Source organism: Oxyura jamaicensis, chromosome 2 (genome assembly GCF_011077185.1).
Source record: "Oxyura jamaicensis isolate SHBP4307 breed ruddy duck chromosome 2, BPBGC_Ojam_1.0, whole genome shotgun sequence".
Taxonomy (NCBI): Eukaryota; Metazoa; Chordata; class Aves; order Anseriformes; family Anatidae; genus Oxyura; species Oxyura jamaicensis.
In genome coordinates this window covers 106,262,168-106,286,416 of record NC_048894.1, presented here as the reverse complement: position 1 = coordinate 106,286,416, position 24,249 = coordinate 106,262,168, and the positions used below count along the sequence as shown (strand labels likewise).

General features: G+C 40.0%; 1 protein-coding gene across 2 annotated transcripts in view; it reads left to right on the top strand.

The window, feature by feature from the left end:
• The window catches only part of MYOM1 (myomesin 1), a 72,275-nt gene extending 48,497 nt beyond the window's left edge, over positions 1-23,778 (top strand). For both annotated transcript variants that reach the window (XM_035318811.1, XM_035318810.1), the window contains 16 exons: positions 3,510-3,666; positions 4,717-4,823; positions 4,942-4,986; positions 8,389-8,525; positions 9,533-9,677; positions 10,293-10,352; positions 10,613-10,680; positions 11,830-11,943; positions 12,607-12,694; positions 13,428-13,466; positions 13,560-13,665; positions 15,279-15,442; positions 16,639-16,675; positions 16,990-17,012; positions 18,626-18,681; positions 22,789-23,778. In XM_035318811.1, coding sequence (XP_035174702.1) covers positions 3,510-3,666; positions 4,717-4,823; positions 4,942-4,986; positions 8,389-8,525; positions 9,533-9,677; positions 10,293-10,352; positions 10,613-10,680; positions 11,830-11,943; positions 12,607-12,694; positions 13,428-13,466; positions 13,560-13,665; positions 15,279-15,442; positions 16,639-16,675; positions 16,990-17,012; positions 18,626-18,681; positions 22,789-23,070 — 1,628 coding nt within the window. In that variant the 3' untranslated portion in view covers positions 23,071-23,778. The remainder of the gene's footprint in view (positions 1-3,509; positions 3,667-4,716; positions 4,824-4,941; positions 4,987-8,388; positions 8,526-9,532; positions 9,678-10,292; positions 10,353-10,612; positions 10,681-11,829; positions 11,944-12,606; positions 12,695-13,427; positions 13,467-13,559; positions 13,666-15,278; positions 15,443-16,638; positions 16,676-16,989; positions 17,013-18,625; positions 18,682-22,788) is intronic.
• Positions 23,779-24,249: the final 471 nt, after the last annotated feature.

Sequence of the window (24,249 nt, the reverse complement as noted above, 5' to 3'; positions counted from 1 at the left end):
GGAATGTAAACTCTTGCAAAGATGATAAGCATGAATAATAATAATAATAATAATAATAAAAATAAGCAGCACAGCAATTTTGACGTTCCTTCCAATGAGAACCATGCCCAACCTGGGAATATAAATGTAAGCAATGTGAGCAGATCATTTGGTTTGCAGACCTCACCATTAGAGAAGGAGATGCATCTCAGGACTGTGAGGACTGTGGCCCTTTTGCAAGCCAGGCTGGTGTTCAGAGGGATCACAAGAAAGTCAGAGTTTGGCCAGTGAAATCTCAGGGAAGCTGAAAATGATTTGCTTATACAAATCTGGTTGACCCATATTTTGAGCTGAGGTCTGCAGATACAGTATTCACCAAACTAAGCTTCTTAAAAGTGTTAAGAAGGAACAAAAGGCTTATTAAAAAATATTTCAGAAAGCAGTCACTTGGGTAGGCTTTCAGCTTTCTCACTCAAACCACACAAATCCCAAGAACAATCACACCGTTCTAAAAAACTGCCACAAATCATTTGGTGTTGCCCAATGAATGCTGCTTTTATTAACATCTTAGATGGAGACAAAATATTGTCAGGTCTCTGTAGACAATTCCTGCTGGAATGTGGCTGGAATGTTGCTTTTGGCAAATGTCTAAAATCACCAGGAGACTGAGCTGTCTAACCAAAGAATGTAAGTAAATAACATCCTGAATGAAAATATTTGTTTTAATACGAGTGGTAGCAATTTTCTTTATCCAGTAACATACGTTAATATAATGGTGCAATACTTTTGCATCCATCTTCTGTTTGAAAACCATATTCAATTTTTACAGTTATCTCTTTAAACTAAATGAAAAGCCCATACACATTAAAATAAATAAATACATATAACACCAGGCTGGTTTTGAGCTGTAACTTTGTCTTTAGACAAAATCACTTTGGTGCGTTTGGATCTCACAGGAGGCAGGGGAAGTTCAAGAGCGGACTGCAACTCTTCCCCATTAATTTCTGGGTTTGCCCTTAGTCCTTGTGCAGTTTGGTGCAAAGTGAAGTTAGCTTCTGATCCTGCATCAGTCACTTCAGGAGGGCTTGCCACAGGATTATGATCTGCACTGGGGGTCAGACTATGGGATCTGACCTTCACCCTCACCTGAAGAGCTTCACTGTGGGATTTTGTGAAAGGAGCCTTTTTACAGGAGGGCTCCTGCACATTTCTGTGAATCCTTGCTATAAGACCATGCACTTGAGGGCTGTTTCTGCCAGAGCAACCTGCTCTTAGTTACATCTGCAAGGCTCAGCTGGCCTCTCACAACAGAATCAGGAACACACTAAGTGTAAAATAGGTTAGCTGTTTTTTCTGACACTACCTTAGGTGCTGCTATGACTGAAGCCGTAGCAGACCTAAAAATTTAAGCCTATGGCTGCCACAGCCCACATCAACTGTTTCTCTTTAATCACACACCCATTTATCCATCAAAATCCCTTCAGCTACCCAATAGGCAATGTCCACCTTGAGAAGAGAGGCTTTGGGCAGTGTTTTGAAAGTTTTAAGGCCAAATTAATGAAACAATGTGGCATTCAACTTTTTTTTTTTTTTTTTTTGTAGACAAGATGATGCCAGTAACACTAGCGTTTTGAAGCTGTCTGCTTTATCTTAATGTTATTTCTTTTCTTTCAGTGCAATGAAACCCTCAGATCAATGGAGATAATCAGTATTTGTTCTGCCATTTAAGTATTTTATTTCTTATGATAACTTTAAGAGTGACTTTGGATGCTCTGTAGAAACCACCAAGCTATCCAGAGAAGGGAAATTAGACTGCTATTTTTGGAGCAGCCTCTTTGGTTTCACATTGTAGGACAGGTGGAGCCCTCTGCTCAGTAGTTCAAAAATATTTTTTTTTTCTTACTTCCACATAAATATGAGAAGAAAAAAACATCATCACTTCTGGAGATATATGCTATGCATTGTTATCATAAAGTCAATGCTTCAAAACAAATATAAAAGAGGTTGCCCTTTGTAGGGACCTTCTGGCTGTGATTCTTTGCACATTGCATAAGCTGCCATCCAAAGATTCATGTGCTAATGATCTACAGGAAACTAAGTACTAATGAAATATAAAGTGATGAATTTACATATAATAAATTACATTATAACATATTTGAAAAATGTGCAGCTGCCTAGAAAAATATTTGTAGACCAAATCACCTCTTGGTACTCATTGTGCTTCATTCCTGTGAGGGCTGGTAAATAATAGGACCAAGTCAGGAATATTAATCTAATCTTTCATTAAACAGTTATGGCAAATTATAAAGAATAAGAAGGCTGCACGTACACCAATTGTCATTACAGGAGCTACTCACAGTGCTGGACAGGACATGTATAATACTAGGGTGACGAAATGCAGAAGTCTCCTTGCATGCTTGAGGCTCATTAAGAATTATGCTGAAAACAAAGCTCTTAATTTCAATGTCAGGAGTAGGGTTCTTGTCTTTAAGATACAATATGTTGTGGAGAAAGTATGTCATTAGCATTCTGGGCAGCCTGAAATTGTCTTAGGCTGAGTAATATACCACGAGTGCCCCATTCAGATGTACGACCAAGCTCAGAGCTGTTCAGAGGAGGAAGCTGGATGTCCTCCAGCACATCTCAGTTCTCTGTGGTATTCTCAGACAAGCTGTTGAAAAGAAAATTAACGCCACAGATGACAAGATGCCCAGATGAAATTCCCTTGGCTTCACCAGTGTGCAAGGGAGCAGGCAGGAGGTACATTCATGTTCCTGACCTGGGCCTTGCTCTCAGGGCCTGGTAAAGACAAACTGGGTCACCTTATCCAGCTCAAGAACTGCAGGTACTGGCAAAACAGGGTGGGCGACTTAGCCGCTAATTGCCAATATTCACTCCCTTTGTGGGCCCAGGATTAACGCTGCAGACGGTGGCAGGGCCAGATGCCAAGCATAGCAATTAAACCAACCTCCTGGAGTGAACCCAGAGTCTCTGAAAATGTGCCTCGGTTGCACAAATGAGCGCTGCTTGGGCGGCTCGGTTGTTTCCTCTTTTGCCTCCTGCATCTTTTCAAACATCTGCACTTGTACCCGGTATTCCCTTTAGAGCTCTTATTTGACTAAGGAATGAGAAATTCATACTACATAATGAAAGCACTGACTACCCCTTAGCTGGAAAAATATTGCTATTTAATATTTCAAGCATTTAGTGGATTTAGAGACTTGCTTCCTCCCCCTCTTTTCCCCCTTTAGGTTTTTCCAGAGCAAATACCATAAATCTCATGTGTGCTTAGACATGTTCAAATGAATCAATTGATTTATGATACTCTTTAATCTGTTCGTTAATTTTATGGCCTAGAACGAAATTCTAATCATGAATCAAGGACTGAGGATGCCAATGTTTTCAGCAATTTATGTGCCACTCAAGAAAATGGCAAGGATATTCCTAATCCACACTATGAATTATATCTATATACATTTGTTTGCTGGTATCTCTTAAGAAAGTGGAATTGCCTTGTTCTGATCTTTCAGGAACTAAGGAAGTGGTGGTCGATGTGGATGACAATGGAGTAATTTCCTTGAACTTTGAATGTGATCAGATGTCTCCAAACTCTAAGTTTGTTTGGTCCAAGAATTATGAACCAATTGAGGATGACTCTCGACTGGACATTGATACCAAAGGCGGAAAGTAAGAGCCCTCAGCAGTAACAGTCATCCCATGTTTGATAAACCTAGGCTAGTCACAGAAATTGATCCTTTCTAGATGTATGGCCTCAGTAAGAATTGTATCTGCCTTTATTCCTAAAAGGCTCTGGATGAGTATGTTGTTCTCCAGCAAGTCCCTGTGCAGACCATTGGGCAATTGTAGTTTGCACAGAATGAGTCAGGCCTCCTGATTAAGCAATTAAGTTACATTTAGGCATAGGGTGAGAAAATTGGTGCTCTGTCCTCTTATAACCTGCCAATCAGGACAGGTGATTATTATTCCTATTGCTGTCACTGTAAAAGTCCAAAAGCTAAAATTATTTGTCTGCTTGCAAGATGCTTTTACCATGTAGCACTCTCACAATCTTCTGAGGAGGCCTCTGTTTTGATCACCTCACCATAGCCTGGTTTGATAACTTCCACAATGTTCCACAAGCCTAATATGTTTCTTCAGGCATTTTTCAGAAAGGAAGAAATAGCAAATGCACAGGTGGAGCCTATGAAGCCATATGCTCTTACAGCTATAGAAACCATATGGGAAGAAAGGGTGGCTCATACCACTCTTGGTATTGCATATGAAAATTGAATCAGCCTGCACTTACAGTATCCTTCCACACTCACCCAAGACCTGACAAATGCTTTAAAGCACGTGTGAGCTAGCTTTGGCTAGCTCCAGTACTGGTGGCACTACCTGAGAGCTTAGGCAGCTTCCTGGAGAGGTTATGCAGGTTGTGCAGAGGTCGTGCAGCAGAGGCCATTGGTCAACTTTTACGGTCTCATGGATGCTCCTGGATGTCCCTTCACTCTTTGTTTTAGTAACTGAATCCTCTTAGTCCACTTGTACTGGCTGTGCCATCTCCATTTGTACCACACGTGGTAGGGCTCACCCTGGTTTATTTTGGTCAGGACCCCTGTATTTGCCTCTTAGTCAGAGCAAAAGCTTAAATAAGTTTATTTTTATCTGGTGTTATAAGAGGGAGCTTGGTTCAGATTGATCTCACCTTTTTATCAAAATGTTTCTTTTTTTCTAAAGGTCAAAAGCAACCTTTAAGGATCTTGGAGAAGATGACTTGGGAATTTACTCTTGTGTTGTTACAGACACTGATGGAGTTTCATCAAGCTACACAATTGATGAAGAAGGTAGACACACACTGTCTATTAAGCATGTCTGTTTTGCTTTCACTTCTGTTTTTTCCTGCTGCTGTGTCTCTCATATCCATAAGGTATGCACGCCTATCTTGTTTCATGTCTTTTGCAGAAATGAAACGTCTACTTGCTCTGAGCCATGAACACAAATTCCCAAGTAAGTGAATCAAGCATGTCTGTAGGGAGAGATTTGCATGCTCACGGGTATGTATCACAAAGCTCCTGACAGCATCAGATTGTGAAACTGCTACAGTAATTTCAAGTGAAAGTGGTTTTGAACTGAAAATCTAAGATTCTTTTTTTTTTTTTTTTTTTTTTTTTCTTCCCTCTCAGTACGTTTGTGTATTGCTCTTGTTCTTCCTCTTCTTTTGCAGGCTGCTGGTCTAAGCATATACTAAGTCTCTATATTAGATTGAAAATAAGTATCCCAATGGCTTTATTTCTTCTGCCATGCAGTTTTCTTTACTTACTCATAATGCCTAAGCTGATTTGAAAATTCTCTGCCCCTCTAACTTTACCCCAGCTGAAGTTAGCAGAAGTTAAAAGTAAGGCTAAGAGAACAAGCAACTGTAGTAAATTCAGCTGTAATGACATATATATATGTATACACAGAATTTTTCAGATGAAGTTCATTCCCTCCCTCTTCTTTTTGTAATACTTTATAACAAGAGCTTTCTTTTTGCTTGGAAGGATATTTTTGTTAAGTCCACAGAGCTCTTATACCATTACGATATCCTGGCAGTAGTACAGCCCTGTTATTTTCAGTGGAATGTGACTTGAATAATTGAAGAACATAATAAATTGAATTGTAGAAAGAATCCTATTACACACAAGGTGACGAGATCTAAGCCTTGTCTTATCTTCTGCCACTACCATCTCTTGTGCTTTCTTCCAGACACTACTCTTCTTGCCTGTGTTTTAATATCTTCAGCTTTGTGCGTGTGCTGCTGGCACCTCTGCCAGCTCAGCCCACATTGTGCCTCCCAGGACAGTCAAAGCTCGGCTGCAGACATTGCCTGTCTTTCTGCCCACATCATCTCTCTTTCTCGTTTCCCTCTCTGCCTTTTCCATATCAGCTCTGCTCTTCCCAACATATCGTACCACCTTTTGACAGCCTAATGACAGCCCAAGCACCCCCTTCTTTACTCCTGCTCCTCCCAGACGTTTCCTCTTAATCAGGTCTTCACAGCGAGCGTTAGTCATCACAACCCCTTACTGCTGTCACTCGCCCCAGCCCTTCTCCACTGAGTGCTCTTCCACACTCTGTGTTAACAGCTAATGTCACAAAATAAGTTCCTCAGGACACAGACTGGGGGGTTGGGTTTTTAACATGTACTTGGGTGTCAGTTTGCTCCCAGCTATGCATGAACTTCATGGAAAAACAGACAAAAAATAATAATAATAAAAAAAAAGATATCACTGCAGAATGTATTGTAATGTTTCAAGGAGAAACCTGCTTTTCTTGCTTTGGCCATCCTAGGCCCTGTAGACTCTCAAAACAAAACAAACAAAAATACCCCACAGATTGTCTAACTTCAGTCTAGTTGCACATGGTAATTTGTGATGCTATACAAATCAAATAAGATCTAAAACCTTGGAAGCATGATGGCTGGAAAATCCCTGAAGTCACTGTCAGTTGGTGTTTAGTAAAATGGATTTTTTTTTAATAAGTCTTTTGCTTCTGGAATACTGTTACATGGATCTCTCTGATTCCTTTGGACTGCGGAGTGAATGGCCTTTTCCCAAAACATAAATCTTTTACATCCTTTCAGCCTCTTCTTGAACTGTTTCTGAGATATTTTCCTCTCTCCCATTTTAGACTAAGATATTAATAGTTAATTACATGCAAATCAACTGGGAGTTTAACATTGCCATGGAGCTGACAGTGAAACAAAAGCAGTGCAGCCTGATATCTATTCTCACCCTCATCCTGTTGCTTCTGAGACTCCTGTAACATTTCAGGGGTTTTGTTCTGAGAAATCATGCAGCATCCAAGATTCCTTTTGTTTCTCACAAGCAATGCAGGAGGGAAGGAAGCTTCACAAGTACCATTTCCACTGCTGGGGCACACTCGTAACCTGGTCCCTTTTGGTACCGCTTTCCCCCACAACTCCTTTTTAACCATTTATTTTCTCTCCCAGGTTAAGCATGTCTTTTTCATAATTCTCTCTCACTCTCTTTTTCTCTCTCTCCTTTTTTTTTTTTTTTTTCCCTGGGACTGTTGCCTCACTTCCCAGAAGCTTTATTTTCACCAAAGATATGTTCTGTACCACGAAAATGTACATGAGTATGGAAAAGTATAGGTGCACAGAAGGGGTTCCCATATGAAAGGAAGACACAGGGAGACCTCACATGTGGCCACTTCCTGGGCTTGACAGCAGGGTGGAATGGCAGCTCTGCTCCAGAAGGCACCCTGTTTGTTTAGGGTGGTGAAAACAGGAAGATGTGAGATGCCAGAAAACTACCCCAGCCCCAGTCTTCTCCTGCTGCAGCTAGGCTTTTCACACATGAAGTTAAATAAACAACCCTGTCCTGTGATTTGTCTGGGAGAAGGTGTAGGTTGACACCCATCACCACACCACATAATCAAGCATTTTGCAATGTGTTTGTATGCTCTCCTCAGTTACACCCTTGCAATGCAGACTTTACATGGCTGTGAAAGTGGAGGTTGGGGCAGAGTTCATATATAGCATACATGCTGCTAAGAGCATGAGGTTTTGGAAACTTGAGCATACACTAAGACAACTGAAATGATGGAAATGAAAAAAAAAAAAAAAAAAAAAAAAAGAGCCCAAATATCAGAGTCTTAATGCCTGTATTTAACATTGCTGATTAAAATCTCTTAACAAGAAGTTAAAGTGAAGGCACACTGAGGACTTTTACTAAAAAGAACAAGGAAAAGTTAAAAAACCCTACAGTTAGCAACAGTAGAGTACTCTTTACAGGATTTTTTTTCCTGCTTAGACAAGGAATTGTTCTATATGTGGGGGTTTCCATTATTCTTATGTAAACAAAATGTACTGGGGAGATTTAGGGTATGTTGTGTTACTTTGTGTATTCTGGAGATAAAGATTCCACTCAGCAAAGATCAAAGTACTCATAAAAGTCTCCCAACCTGCAATTCACCAGCTGACTTTCTGATCTGCCTTTGTGCTTGGTTGTTGTTGTTTTTTTTCCACTGAGTCAATTCCCTGCCTTACAATAACATTGTTAAGCGACTCATTAAAGATGTGTCTGTCCTATACAGGCTCACATCATGCTGCAGAGATGCTTACAGTTTACCTTTAGCCTTGTATGAGAATGGAGGAGCCCCAGCATAACTCAAATCATCAGCGTTTCTGCTCTGTTCAGACCTAGTGATAGAAAGATCAAATGATTCAATCTTGCTTGTCACCCTGTGTATATGTGGGTGGAGAAGTACTCCAACTATATGAAGAGCTGTCATAAGCTAGTCACCTTGCATACATTACCTGAAAGAAAGACGTGGCTTTTACAGAACAAAATAGTTGTTGGGGCACAGGCAAAGTATATGCTTCATTCTTGTCTTTCTTATTTGTAGCTGTTCCACTTGTCTCTGAGCTGGCAGTGGAAATTTTGGAAAAAGGAGAAGTGAGGTTCTGGTTGCAAGCAGAAAAACTGTCTGGCAATGCAAAGGCCAACTTTGTATTTAATGATAAGGAGATTTTTAATGGAGAGGTAAGGCTTTTCATTGCTTACAGATGTTTGCATGTTTATAACCAATGAGTATTAATGTCTCCAATATGCTTCCAACTAGTGTTCCGTGCTAGTGCAATTTTGTCAGAAATAACATATGTCATCGAAAACATCACTAGGAAGACTTTGTGCATAGTTTTCAGCTCCAGTTGAATTCTAGTGGATGCAGTTTATACAGTGGAATTAAATGACTTCCTGCCACCTTGGTGAGTACCACATGGTCTGCTAACTAATAGAGACCATAAGAGTTCCTGCAGTGAGGTAGTCACAGGTAAGTAACTCCTGTGGTCTTCAAGGAGTCACTGCAGTTGCCCTGATTCATCCCATGTCTTTTATCTATGGCTTATCTATGGCCCTTGTGGTCACTTCACACACCACTATGCTGTTTGGAGGAATTTAGTACACCAAGGGAAAATTCCCAAGTGGTTGTTTCCAGTAGCAGAGCTTGTTACTTATGAAGACAGGATGCATCATGCTTTTGTTGCAATACTGATAGCAGTTAGAAGGCAGGGATAGAGCTTCTCTAGACTCCCCAGGGAAGTGGTCATGGCACTGAGCCTGCTGGAGTTCAAGAGGGTTTGGACAATGCTCTCAGAAGTGTGGTCTGATTTTTGAGTGGTCCTTTGGGGACCCAGGAGTTGGACTCGATGATCCTTGTTGGTCCCTTCCAACTCAGGCTATTCTATGATGACTCATTCTACACAAAAATTTATATAAATATTGTCTCAAAGGTGATAATGTTCTGAAGATGTGCGAATCTAAACCTTAATAATGAAAAAGAACACAACACTTGCCATAGAACAGGATTTTCACATGCTTTCATCCTTGTCAGATTTATTTATTTGGTTACATGTTTAGAGCAGGAGCTAGAAATAGTGGGATTCTGACCAAAGGAAACAGAATTTCACCTAAAGATATGAAGCAATGTTTGCCAAATATTCTCTGATTCTGATATCTGTTAATTGTTGCTTTACTTTCCATTCCTGAAGAAATATAAAATGAAGGTGGATCAGAAGACTGGCCTTGTTGAAATGATTATGGATAAACTTGAGGACAAGGATGAAGGGACTTACACTTTCCAGCTGCAGGATGGAAAAGCAACCAATCAGTCCAGTCTGGTGCTCATTGGTGATGGTAAGCTAATCTATACTGTGCAGAAGGCTAGAAAAATTACATTGGGGTTGGTTGTCATCTTCACTTTCTACTGTTTTCCCAATGTAGTTCTAATAAATGTTCATGTCACAGCACTTGCCTGCCTCAGATAAAACAGACCACGTGTGTGAACTGATAATTTTTAAGTGCCCAGAGGAAAGGGAAATGCTATAGAAATGTAAAATATTGGAGGCTATCACGGTTTGCTTTTCTACAGATGCAATGAAAATTCCCCTTGTAAAATGCTTGTTCAGCCAGGAACACACATCTGCACCTCTTTGCATTGCCACTGCTTGCCAGTTCTGCTGCTGCTCCTGTTTGCCTTCCTCCTGGGAGTGGAAAGCGGTTGCATGATGGGGAATTATGCTTCTTCAGAGTGATGTGTTAAACCCCTGGTGGCTGCAAGCAGCTTGGGAAGTTGGGTTAGCTGTAATCAGCTTCTGACCCTTGGAAATGTTCAGTATTAAGTTGCTGAGAGAAAATTTGACCATATCACAGGGTTCTTATTGGCCTCCAAGGGACAGCGCTGTGCCTGTTACAGTACTGCACAAATAGCACATCGTTTAACCTCATATATGTTGCTGTTTTAATTTCTAGTATTCAAGAAGCTGCAGGATGAAGCAGAATTCCAGAGGAAAGAGTGGCACAGAAAACAAGGTGATAATAAGAATATTCATAAGAATCACACGTGTTAGTCTGTTAAGTATGAGAATTAGTTTATATTAATGTATGCTAAATTAAAATAGATGTTTTTATTCTGTTGTGTAGCTGCTTGCCTTTTGAAGGAGAAAAGGGCAAAATAAACACTTTAAAATATAACAGTATTATTGACAAGAAAAACACATTTGCCTTTGTTTTTGCATCATGAATACCACTTATGTCATTTTTTAAAGAAGAATATCTGTAATTTCAAACAGGTCCTCATTTTGTGGATAAGCTGGGATGGGAAGTTACCGATGACTGTAACGTGATGTTGAAATGTAAGGTAAGGGGCAAGGAGTGCAATTTTCAAAGAAGCACTTTGTCCTACTGCTGCTTAGATGCTGAGAGAGGAAAAGGACTAAAGGCAGTCTATGGTTTTGTATTCCCAACTGCATAATGAGATTCAAAGCAAAGGCTAATCATGCTGGCGTGATTGTAGATAGTTGGAGACTTAGGCAAAACTCCTTCCTGTCCAGCAAAAAGCAGCTCAAAAATCGATGAAGGAAAAGATGATGGTGAAAAACAAATGGATTTCCCTCATGCAGTATGATTAATAAACTCTGCTTTCTTTGCAGTATCTGAACAAACAGCAATGTGTTGGTTACTGTGCTGGAAATAGAAAGAGAGGCCTTCTGCAAAAAATCTGTCAAGAAGGGGACTCTTTGTTACATGCTGCTTGTGTATCGCCACTGGTATTCAGGGACTTGTTAGATGTGCCTGTACAGCTTCCTAATTCAGGCATTTAAGATAGAGACTGGCACAGGAGTAGGGTAGGAGGAAGGTAACATTTGTTCTGAAGGGATAAAGAGTGTCTGCCTCTGGGCCATAAAGTTGTTATCCCCTGACAGCTCTCTGGTCAGTCACCTCTCTGCAATGAGCTGGGGCTATTGTTCAGTCCTCTGTGTGTCCCCATTATCACAAGCAGAGGTAAAACAAATCATCCTGTGCTCTTGCTGGTTTTGTTTGTTTGTTTGTTTTTTTTTGGTGGTGGTGGTTTTTTTGTTTTTGTTTTCAGACAAAACACCTTGGAAAATAGCTTAAACATTTTTCTTCAGGTCTGCCCTCCACCCACCCATTCAGAAAAATGGACCTTAATAGGAATGATGGATCTTTGTGAGCTCAGTGACTGTCTGATTTTGGGCCTGTTTCTGTGTGTAGAAATCCTCTGAGCAGGATTCACTAGATCCCTGGGCTGCCCAAAGCTGTTGATAGTACTTTTCTTTCTCGCTTCATCCCTTCCATTTTCTCTCTTGCATCCTTCATTTTAACAAGGAGGCCTCCAACAGCATCCTTGTAATTCACTGTAAACATGTTGTAAAGCTTGCTGTCCTTGTATGCCAACCTAGGCATATAAGCAGGCTAATCCATGCAATGCTAGGTTCATCTGGCCAAACGTAGAGAATAATTGCAATCTGGTTTCCATCCATTTTAGGTGGCTAATATTAAGAAGGAAACACACATTGTATGGTACAAAGATGACAGGGAGATAATGGTAGATGAAGAACACGACTTTAAAGATGGTGTGTGCACTCTGCTGATATCAGAGGTGAGTGACTGTCTTTGCTAGCCATAATCTGAAGTCAGTGTTATGAATTCAGGTGAAAGATATGATCTGATATTTCAACAGAACAATCAAAATAGGAAGTGGGTTTTAAAAATGGAAAAACTCATGAGGCGTCTGTGTTTTAGCTGAAATAAAGTTCTATCTATAACTGCTCACTCAAATTTTCAGGAAGTGATCACAGTAGAGATAGTAAGCGTGTCACTTCCTTTGCATGTCAGTTACCAACAAAGTGAGACCACATCTCTGTTGTGACTTGCACTTGGGAAGTGCTTGTCACTTGGGCTTCCAGAGGACTGCCCTCTCAAAGTCACCCAAGAGACGCACTTGAGACCTGCAGTTCCTACCCAGCTCTGCTGCAGACACAGGGTGTGACCTGCATTAACCACTAAATCTCTTTGCTTTCCATTCCTCTGGCTGAGAAAGGGCAGAAATGTCAGGTCCTGTGGGGGCCGTCAGGGCAGGACCTCCCAGCCAGGCCCTGACCCACCATCCCAGCCAGGAGCTGGTCACGGGGGGCACCAGGGCAGCTCCAGCCCTGGGCATTGGGCACCTCCTGGGGGACAGGGATGGGGACAGGATGAGGCCGGGCTGGGACACAAAATCTGGATTTTTCTACAGTAACTGTACTGAATACTGGTTTTACAGTTTTCTAAGAAAGACACTGGCACTTATGAAGTCATACTGAAGGACGACAGAGGAAAGGACACCAGTGAGCTAAAGCTTACGGACACAGGTCAGAGCCCCTTTCTGCATGCTCTAAGCCATGCAGCCTACATCCTGCAAGCAAGATCGAGGCAATAAAGACATCTGCATACATCTCCTTCCTGTGGTTTTGTTCCTCCTGCATATAAGATAATCTCATTAGAAAAGCAGAGATTGTTTAGCACAAGCTGTATTTGAATATGCCTCACTGCATGAGGATCTTGTATAATTTTGCGAGAATGTGATGATTGATGCTGAGCAAAATGATAACACATTTCCTCAGGGGCTCAGTGGTAGTTTAAGTCTGCAATTATAGAAAGAAATTACAGAGCTAGATAATTTTAAAAGATCTCACTTTTTAAAATGTTTTGTCCTTACTATATTTAGAGGCTTTTCCATTCCTTAAGACCACTGTGTTTTTAAAATTTCAGTTACAGTTAAGTTTCCAAGCAAGTGAGGAAAAAATCATATCCATTGCGATGTACGTGGATGGGTTAGCATTCCAACTGAATATGGTCATTTACAGGGTAAGAAAGAGAATATAGTTCAGTTCAGCTGCAGCAGTATTCATCAAGGTTAAAGCCTGGAAACTGTGGAATAACAGGCTACATTTTGGCATTAGCTTTCTAATACACTTTTAAAGGGAGGTCTGATTTATTTTTGGACCCTACTGGGGAGAATATTTCAGAATCAGTTCTTGGCCTTTGATTGTCTGTGCTTGAGATGCAGACACTGAGTTTAGTCTATGGATTTTGTTTCCACAGCTTTTGCAGATCTGATGAATGAAGTATGCAGAAGGATTGGTAAGCTTTTAATTCTCTTCTGAGATGAATGACTCATTGTGACACTCAATGAATGCTTGCATGGCTGCACAAAAACATGTGGTCTTCTTGCAGCTTTATCTGCAACAGACCTGAAAATCCAGAGCACAGCTGAGGGTATCAGACTGTACTCCTTCGTCACCTATTATGTGGAGGATCTGAGAGTAGGCTGGGTGCACAAGTAAGTATGCAAAAGCTTTGCAAATGTTAGTGTGGTTTGTTTTTTGTAGACTCAGAAAGAACCTGGATATATGAGACAGACTGGGCACAGCTGTCTTTTCATCATCTCTCATGAGTCCTTCTCTCACGTGAGTTAGTTTCAGTGAATTGCACCAACGAGGAACCAGTAGGAGAGTTAGGTCTTGGTGGTGCGGGTCCTTCCTGCTGTTTTCCTGTGAGACTGATAGTCCCATGCCATGTGCTGTTGTCAGGGCTGTGTTGCTTCAGAGGGCTTCCCACCTCCCGAATGGGATCGGCATCTTCCTCTGAACTGGTTTTGAGGAGCAACACGAGTATGATCTATGGCACTGACAAGCTATGTTAGAGGCCAGCATATCTGGTTAGGAGATACCTAGCCTGGAGGCCTGCTTGTCTAGGAGCCATAATTCACAGAAACTGGAGCAAACGGGCACATCCTCTTCATGCATGGGTTCATGTTTTGGAGGCAAAGCAAGATTGATTCAACATGTGCCTGAAGCAGTAAAATCCAGACAGGCCCTCCTGTGAGCACTAAGAGCCTAACAGGGACAGACAGGAGAACTGAGACTCTTACAAAGAACTTGAATACCCAGCTCCCTATAAAATTAATGAGAGTTGTGTATCCAAGTCCATGAGACAGCTTTGAATTTTCAGTCAGCATAAACAGACTGTACTGTAAAACTCAGAAAAGTAAACAACTTAGTTTATTTTGAATCTATTATTAATGTTCTTGCTGTTTCACTTCCTGTGTATACGGTAGCAGTTTGAGGTCTTCCTCTTTCCTGGCATACATTTTGATCTGGTAAAACCAGGAGTCCCAAGCATTACAAAACTAGAAGTGAATATGAATTGTCCTGGATTTTTTCTCTCTCCCTTCATTTTCTCTCTTTTTCTACCCTTCTTTCTTGTCTCTCTCTTTTCTCTATTTAATTTTGAGTAGTGAAAATTCATCAAGCACATCAAATTGCTCTTTGACCCTCTAGCATATTCAAAGCTATCAGTTGAAAGATAAAAAGAAAATGAGCATCTTATTTGACAAATATCTTCTGCCTCTTCCAGAGCAATTAACTGCTTAGCTAAGAAGCTGAAAATTTCTACTTTTTGTGGGAGGTGTATTTGTGTCAAAATAGATTTAGCTGTAAAAGCAAAAGCATAACATAACATGAGAAAACTTTCAAACTAGGCAAAAAACATTTGTAACAAAAGTGTTCTTCTGCAGGTACAGCCCTATATAGTTTTGATTTGCTCAAGCAAAAATAAACTGGAGCTAAAGAGAGAACAGGAACATTTGAGGTATTACCCATCAGACATCTGGGTCTTAAATCTGTATAACAGTTCTATGACTCAAGTTCATAATCTTCGTGCAAGCTTTGAGGAGAGCTAGAAATTGAACAGAAGAAGACTGTCGTAACAAGTCTGTCCCTTTGGACTACAGTTTAGCAATGATTTGACTTCAAAAGCTTCAAAATGTGATGGCATACCATAGGACCTTGGAAGTCATTTAGTAACTGCAGGTGTTCTGAGTGATGCAACAGGAACAAATCCTGTTTATATTCCAGTAAAAATGAAAGGGTGACATTGCTTTGTATTTTTCAGTGACACCCAGATTAGGTTTACAGACAGAGTGAAGACTGGTGTCACCGGGGAGCAGATCTGGCTGCAGATCAATGAGCCAACTCCTCAAGACAAAGGCAAATACACCATGGAACTCTTTGATGGTAAAACTGCACACAAAAAGACAGTGGATCTTTCTGGACAAGGTAGGTCATTCATGCTGTTAATGTCACCTGCACATGGGTATGACACTGTGGTAGGGAAGGAGCATCTCTAGCAGGATCAATCTGATACTATTTGGGTATCAGGTTAATTTTTCCCATTCCAAATGTCAGCTTGCAGTTTGCCCTGGAGTTGCCTATGGAGATGTCAGCCCAGTTTCTGAGTTATCTTACAAAACCCTTGGGTGGCTGGCATTGATTGGCAATTTTAGACACAAGATGTAGCACTGAATGCCTTCTGTATCTCTCCCTTCCAAGTAATAATATTCAGAGGAGGAAGTGAGGGACAAGTTTGTTCTGTTACTTTCCTACTGTATTTCTTTGATGGATATAATAGGGCTCCTTATTTTTCAGAGATGTCAAGACTGGTCCCTTTCATCAGCACACTGAAGGAATGTTACAGGAACAGCTAAAATTAATTCAATTGACTGATGGAAGCTCTTACTCTGAGAGAGCTTTCAGAACCTAGGGAGCAGATCAACTACTTCTGAGTTTCTGCTTTCCATCCCGAGCATTTCTCATCCCTAAAGCTTTGCTTTGGGCCTGTAAGATCTGTGTAAGGATGATAACCTTACAATCATCTCTGGGTTGCTCCTTCTTTACTCTATCCTCATTTTTTGAGAAAAAGTGTGAAAAGCACTTAGGAAAAATAACTCTCTTGTATCATAAGCGAGTGGTCTGCAAATTGGGGTACACAGGACAATCCGCTGGGGTGCAGGAAAAAACAAACACAAGAACTTCAGTAGCACGTGTGTATAATTTATAAAGAATTGCATATACACATATGGAGGGTACTCAACATTGTATTACTAATAGGGGGTTGTGATCAAAAAAAGTTTGGATGACTTTAATGTGGTATATTTTGGGTTTCCTCCTCTGTTTTGTGAGGTAATTTCAGCCAATCATTCTCCTATCACTCTGTGTGAATTTTTGACCTTTAGTAGAAAAAAGAATTGTGTTTATGCATGCATACGTACATATAATACTTACCATGTACAAGACTGCCTTTATTAGTTGAACCATTCAGCATTTTAGGGCTTATACAGCACCACATCATGTATCCATACATGAGTATTTCTTTAATGATGTCTACATTTTAAATAAGTTCTGCATTTTAAAAAAACACTTGTGGTGGCCTATCTTTGAATCTACCTTTAAAATCAACTTTTCTCTTTACAAAGCATTTGATGAAGCCTTTGCTGAGTTCCAGAGACTAAAGTAAGTATTATGCAAGCCAAATACACCAATGGCACCCATAAAATAATAATGGTATTTGTTTGTTTTGTGCTAGAGCTAAAAATATCCTATGAAACAAATCCTAGTCCTGCAGAAGCCTGTAGGAGTTTTGCATGTGACTGCTTTGGTATAACTCTTATGTAACAGTTAGGTAATGAAGAAAAAGCAGTATTGCCAAATGACAAGAGGCATTTTCTTTAACTGATTAAGGCAATTTAAAAGACAAGCTATTTTTCCATCACTCTAAGTAAACCTTAAATAAAATTGGACTTTCTTTTTGTTTCTTTCAACTCCAGGCAAGCTGCGATTGCAGAGAAAAGTAAGTGGGCCTTCTTTGACAGTAATTGCAATAAGCTGTTTATGAAGGTTCTCTTCCTATACAGGAAAGTTGTGTGTTGGGAGAGAGAGGGCATGTATGCATGTGTACATACCTGTGCGCACCCTAAAACTAGTTGACCTTACACCAAGGGAAGCAAGGAGCATGATTTAACATTTTGCACATTGCTGCTAATGACAATTTAAGAAGGGGTTACGTGGACTTTTCCAGAATAAGCTCCTGTTCCCACCACTAGGTAGCTTTCTCTGAAATTCAACGTTGAGATCTTCTTTGTTGAGATCTCTCATGCATGTTTTCTACCCAAAAGTCACTCTGTTTTCTAAGATGGAGGAAATAACTCAGCTAGTTTTGAACTATCTAAAATGTTAAGTGGGTCTGAATTACAAACAGAGGTGGGTAAGAAGCAGCAGAAACTTTTGCATAACTTTATGACAGATCCCTGAATTTCCTGATACTTTTGCATTTGTATCAATGTCAACAGAATGATTAAAACAAAGTATGTAACAATTACTTAAGGAATAAATCATCAGAATTCAACTTGGATTATTAAACTCAATGTTCATCCTATTTACAGAAAAATCCATGGAGAAATGTAGCACAAAAATTCTCCCAGTGCAGATGACTTTCATACCTGCATAGAAACTAGGGCATAACCAGAGTGTGAAAAGTTGGTGGAGAAAAATGTGTAGAGGAATCTGAGCTACCTCCTCACTGGACACAGACTCCTAATGGAAAGGGTTTGGGCTATGTACAGCAATCCCTGCTAGTTCCAGCTGAGATGGCAGGAAAGGACCAGGAACAGCCCTGCCCTGGGCAATTCATTTCTGACTCTGCATGATTCATAGAGGGCTGGCACAGACAATGTAGTCATGCTCCTGACCTCATCGAGTTGCCATTTACTCCAGAGTATATATTTTACAGGGTATATTAGAGGACAACATGCTCAATAATCACTTCCTCTGCCAGGATCCTCCAAGACTTAAAACTAACAAAATCCATGTTCCAGAATAAGTGCCTCAAAGCCCGCATGTGATCAGCTTATTTGTTTTTATGTAAGATTCCTATGGGACTTTGAGCTTTACCTGTAGCGCAGACACTGACCTTGTTTCCGTCCAGATGCACAGAAAGGGATGATGGCATTTCACTGCTGTCGCCAAGACCGAAGCCTGTCATTGTTTTTAGATCAAAACCAAATCTCCAGCACTTTCTTAGCTGCCATTCATTTCTTATCAGAAGCATGTTTCTAGTTTATGACACTAAAAATTTAGAGCACCAGATCTCAAAAATTCAAATATTTTGTGTGTGCAAACACAAGCAACACCGAATCAGTGGCTAAATCTGCAGGACACAGCACATGGACTTCAATTCCCTCCAGTAAGTGACTGATGCCAGCTGTTAACACTTCTTTTGCTGTGAATCAAACGTTTCTAAAGTCCAAATGCTCTGCTAAGAATGCTGAGTAATTCTGTCCTAGCGCAGATATCAGAGACAAGTTGTACATAAATAAGATAAGAGGAAAGAACTAGAGGGGAAACAGAATCTGGGACACAGTTGATTTTGAGAGACTAAAGAAAATTATGTTAATTTCTTTTCAGACCGTGCACGGGTGCTTGGAGGTTTGCCCGATGTTGTCACCATCCAGGAAGGCAAGGTACAGTGAATTCACCAAAGCTTTACACCACAGCTGAACAGCTTGAATGCCTTTCAATGATAGCAAAATATTCACCTCTTTTTTTTAAAAAAAAAAAAAAAAAGTTTTTTTTTAAAAAAAAAAAAAAGTTTTTTTTTTTTAAAAAAAAGATTCCAACTTTAAAATCTGCCACATTATTTATTCATTCCCTGTCTTCTGTACATAATGCAGTGGTCTTGCACAGATGGGTTTATTTATTTAGGGCACTGTCTTTTCTTAAGCATTAGATAAAAGTGAGATGACAATCAATGTGAGCTGAGGCTAAACTTCCTTATGTAACCAGCTCTTTAAAAATTCATGCACAGGTTTCACTGTTACATTTATCAACCTATCAATCTAACTTTCTATTTATTTATTTATTTATTGTAACACAGCACCAAGGAAGATTTTGATTCCTTTTTTTTTTTATTTTTTATTTTTTTTTTTTTAGGATAGCTATCCATTCTCTGTATCTTTTGGAGTTAACTGATAGTCAGATCTGTCAAAGCTGCCTTTTAAACAGGCTGAGAGTAGTAAACCTTTCTAACTCAATTCTCTTTCAGACCAAAGGAGAAAATTTTCTGTATTTCATTGGGGTAAGCAGGAAGGAAGTCAGAGGAAGTCACTGGTATTACATCGGATTATATTAGCAGAGTATGGCTAAAAGATTATTGTAAGGCAGTCACAGGGGAACACAGCTATGTCGCTGCTCAAGCACGGGACAGACATCCCAGGAAGTCAGTTCATAATCTTGTAACCTTGTCCTGGCACTCTGCTTCTCCAAGTTGCAGCAAAGTAGCACTGAGACCAAAATCATCTGCTCTTCACCACCCTCTGGTCGGCCACAAGCCACTTCCTTTTCAAAGTGTGGGCGAACACTGAAATGAGGCATATGAATGTAGTTGAAAACCTGTAACATGATAACTACAGTAAGACAGCTTCTGGATATTTCCATTTTTTTCTGGTAGTGGGTCAGCTGGGTTAGAGGTACTTGATTATAAGCTGAGCAGAAGCGTTAAAAATCTAAAAGCTTGAATTGCTTAACAGTGCAAGACATAGCATAGCCACCAGATAGTGGGCTGCAGCAGTTCAGGGAAAATTAAGCATCTTGACATTATAAAACAGAATAACATTTGATTAAACTTTTCATTAGAGGATTTAGCGGCTCATGGAACGATGTAAAAATAAGCAGCATTCATACAAGTATTGAAACTGTAGGCAGAGGACAGAAAGAAATAGAATGAATTTGCAGAATTTCAGAGAATATCTTTTGTGCTTGAAGATGAGATTCTCGTATAGCTTTGGCAGGGGATAAATTTGGGTGATTATTATCAGTTTTATGCTTTCTGACAAAAGAGAGTTGAAGTTGAGTATAAGCTCACTAAAGCAAATTGTGTAGTTTACAACAAAAGCAGTTTGTAAAAAAAATGAGTTGCAAAATCTTACCCAGACACGCATTGTCCTTGACAGCAAGGACATTCATGGTGTTTGAATAAGCGACTGGAAAACTCCCAGAACTCGAGACAAAAATTGTTGACCTTACGTTTCTGGACTCTGTAGATGATCTTTTTGAGAAACAGAGTAGGGCAGAGAGTGTTCAGGGAAAGCACTGCGTGTTTGGGTGTTGTTGGCTCATCTGCCTACTGCTCACATATATGCTGGAGAGAGGGGGAAGGCAGTTTTCTGTACCTGGTGTGTAATCCATGCAAATTGCACAATCAGCAAGGGTTTTGAGACAGAGTAAATGAGGTCGTAGAGGACTGGCAATTGCAAGTCTGGGTTCTGAATACAAGTGCAGCCATAATTGGAGAGTTATATGATCAGATTGGTATCCTGAGATTGAACGTCCAAGCATATGCCTATCTCAAATTTAAACTTAACACTGCAATTGGGATGCTATTTACTGGCTTTTTACAGGAGCTGAGGGCTATGTGTGGGAATACGTGAGCCAGCGCTTACCCAGTGTTAATCAAACAGTGCCACAGATGGCCTAAGAGGCTTCCACTGACAGACATAAAAGCTCTTCAGCATTGGGTTATAATTGGAAAAGGCTAAGTGTCAATTCATATTAGGGAGGAATTAGCAGACAAAACTAGCATAAGTTTTGTGTACAGATGGCCAATTTAACCTAAGTAGCTGTTTTAACAAAAGTAAGGGGGGTTATTTTTAAAAGGAGACTTTGGATCCTGACAGACAGGCATTTTCAGACCTAGAAGCAACATGTTACATCCTCCTGCCCACCAGCTCCCTGTTCTCCCCTTCTGCCAGGGATTGTTGCCCTCATAGGCATGCTGGAAGAAGGAAACATGTTCCATAACTTAGATGCTTTAATTCACACCCTGGCATCTTAGTCCAAACTACCCATAAATGTGAGTATGTGCAGGTGGAATGGCAATACTTGAAATACAATGACACATTTTTCTCTCCCACTTATAATAATAAAAACTCATGAAAATCTGCAGTGAAAGGCAGAAAAGTCAAGCAGAGGCTGAGGACATGTTTGCACTGAGAGTGTTAAGGAAAAGGGGGAAATGTAAAACCAGTTGTTTTCCCCATCTTTTTGAAAAGACGAACTGATATGGTCAAAACCACATTCTTACCAGTGGGCTACAGGAGAAGGCATTCATAATCCCCAAGTTGTCATCAACTGTAGGTGCTGCAGGAAATCAGATAGAGGCCATTTCCACCAGGCTTTCACCACCCCACACCCATGTGTATGTGTCTTTCCTTCAGTACCAAGATATATGCGTTAGTGGTGGGGGGGAGAAACTTCACCCTCCCTTTTGTTTTCATTTTGTTTTTTAGGATTTGGGATTTATGTGATTTTGTTCTCAGAGGTACAAAAATATTGTTTTAATAGAGGTATTTTTTTTCTTTTCTGTCTGCTCATTTCAATAGCTGTCTGGGTGTCTATTCTGTCCCATCTTCCACCATCCATATAAAAAGCAGAGCAGTGAAGGGAAGGTAGCTTGTTAAAACTGATTTCTCACAGTGCTTTTTTGTTATAACAACATGTAGGGTCAAAATGTGATCCTCCTCAGTTGTCTCTATTTTTGATGTATTTTTATCAAAAGCCTTTAAAAAATGGAAGAGAAACTTGATTTCAGTCAAGTAGAACCTTGCCCATTCCTTATGTACCACTGAAGACCATTTTCTCTGTAGTACATTTTTCAAATTTTGCTAGAGAAAAAGTTAGATTCTCCTCTGAGTAACATTTTCAGTTTGGAGCAATGTACTGTTTAGTACTTAGACATAAATCAATTCCTTTGGAAGGGATAACAGCATCCCGTGAGTCCATATGTAACACATATGTCTCAGTTGACAACAACGACAAAAAGAGACCTGAACATTGTATGCACCTTGGACTTGCAGCCTGCAGAGCCTATTCAATGGCTAGGGATCTCTCCAACAACTGACTCTCTGATAATGAAGATGCTTCCTTCAGTCTGTTGGGACTTAGGAAGCTCACCAACATCAAAGGGAAATACTTTCATGAGCACCAAAGAAACAGCAAAGTCTGTTTTGATTTCAGTTAAAAATAGCTTTATAGGAGTGCATAAAACAAATTAAGGTTGTTGAAAGAGCTGTCAGGGCATGGTTTAAAAAGATCCTAAATTAAACAAAATATTCCAGGGACAGTTTGCCCTCAGTCATTATTTCCAAAAGGAAGACAGGCTTTCTTTACTTCTGTGGCAAATACATAGTGAGCTCAACCTGAAAAAATCCATTTGAGGACAGGTCCTCAAATTCATATTTCGGGTCTACCACAAAAATGCAGGTGATATCTGGTTTTATATTAAACATTATGCATGGAGAAAATCCCAGTAATCATTATTAGAGCAGAGAAGAAGGTCTATAAAATATTGAAAAGTTCGTAATGGAGCTTTTGAATTAACTGAGTTACTTCTTTTTCTTTATGATACAGAAAACTGTGACAAAAACTATTGATCACTGATGATGATATGTATCCATTTCCTAAAAGCAGGAAGCTAAATGGGAGGAGGTGGAACATTTGGAGAATTGCGCATCAGAAAACACAGCAAGTATTTATTGACTCTTACATATAATCATTTCATTCTTTTTCTGTAGGCACTCAATCTGTCTTGCACTGTCTGGGGAGATCCTACCCCAGAGGTCTCGTGGCTGAAGAATGAAAAATCATTTGTATCAGATGCTAACTGCATCCTGAAATTTGAATCTGGAAAGAACGTCAGCTTCACCATTTCTGCTGTGTCCACACTCGACTCTGGGAAGTACAGCCTCGTGGTGAAGAACAAGTACGGCACAGAGACCAGTGATGTCACTGTAAGTGTGTTCATACCAGAGGAAGAGCAAGAAAATAAGAAAGAAGATAAGAAAAGCAAAGTGTGAATTTCAGACTAGGAAACAGAAATATGGGGGAGATTTTGGATGACAATGCTGACATAATGTGTGTGTGTAAATGGCTTTCTGTTTTAGCAGGTAGCCTTGAATTTTTCCATTCACTTCACTTGTGTTTCTAATGCCCTTAATTGTGCCTGGGAAAATAGTGCATCTCCTAAGTGTTTCTCACTGCTAACTTCACAGAACCTAGTTGTGCCGTCCTCTCACCCAGGCCAAATGCATGCTGGCTGTAAGCACCGGTCTGCAATTTGACCCTCTTCCTGGGGCACTTGACCATACAACACAAATGAGGAGGGTGAAAAAGGATTTGAGTGGAGGCAACTGATGAGGCAGATGGAAAGATAAAAAAAGATCAAGGCATTTCTCAGCTGCAGTTTAGATTTGTTCCAACTTTGGTAAAGTAGCATAGATGGAATGTGTTAGAGAATTCAAACCTTGGAGAAGTTAGTGCTGGTTTTCGTCTACATTAAGGCCCCTTTGTATTGCTGTGTTACTTTAGAGAGGCCTTAATATGGGTGTAATTTACATCCATAAATATTGTTTAATCTGCCCAGTTGGGGTAAAAGTACTGTAATATAAATGAAAATTAAGACTTCGGAGGCTAGAATACTACTGCTGTCTGCATGTGTCCTAAAATATGAATGAACTCTCCTCTATGTTCACAAATAAATGGGATTCACTTCTTTCATTCTGTCACGAGTTTGTTTCACTGTGTCATGTTTTACTGATCACAGCTCTCCTGGTTGTTCACATATTTTAACCTTTTCACCACTTTATTTACCTCTAGCTTTCCTTTAGATCCATGTTAATCTTCACTTTACTTGTCACTACAAAATCCCTGATGGTATCAGTTCACGTTTTTCTGCTCAGACCTTCGCTGCATCACATCTCAACTCAAAGAGGTATTTTTGCCAGGTCAGGCACAGGACTAGTCTCATGCAGTTCAAAGGGCCTGATCATGAATTTTGATTGAAGGGTGGTAGGTAAGTACATTGTTAAACTGAGACCTTAGTTAATTTCATCCACGTTTAACACTGGAGATCAGAAATAACATATTTCTTCAAGATCCTTTGTGGGTACAGAAATAATCTTTACTGGAACTGAGAAAAAAAAAAAAAAAAATTTTTTTTTTTTTTTTTTCAGACAAAAATATTTAAGAACCTTTCA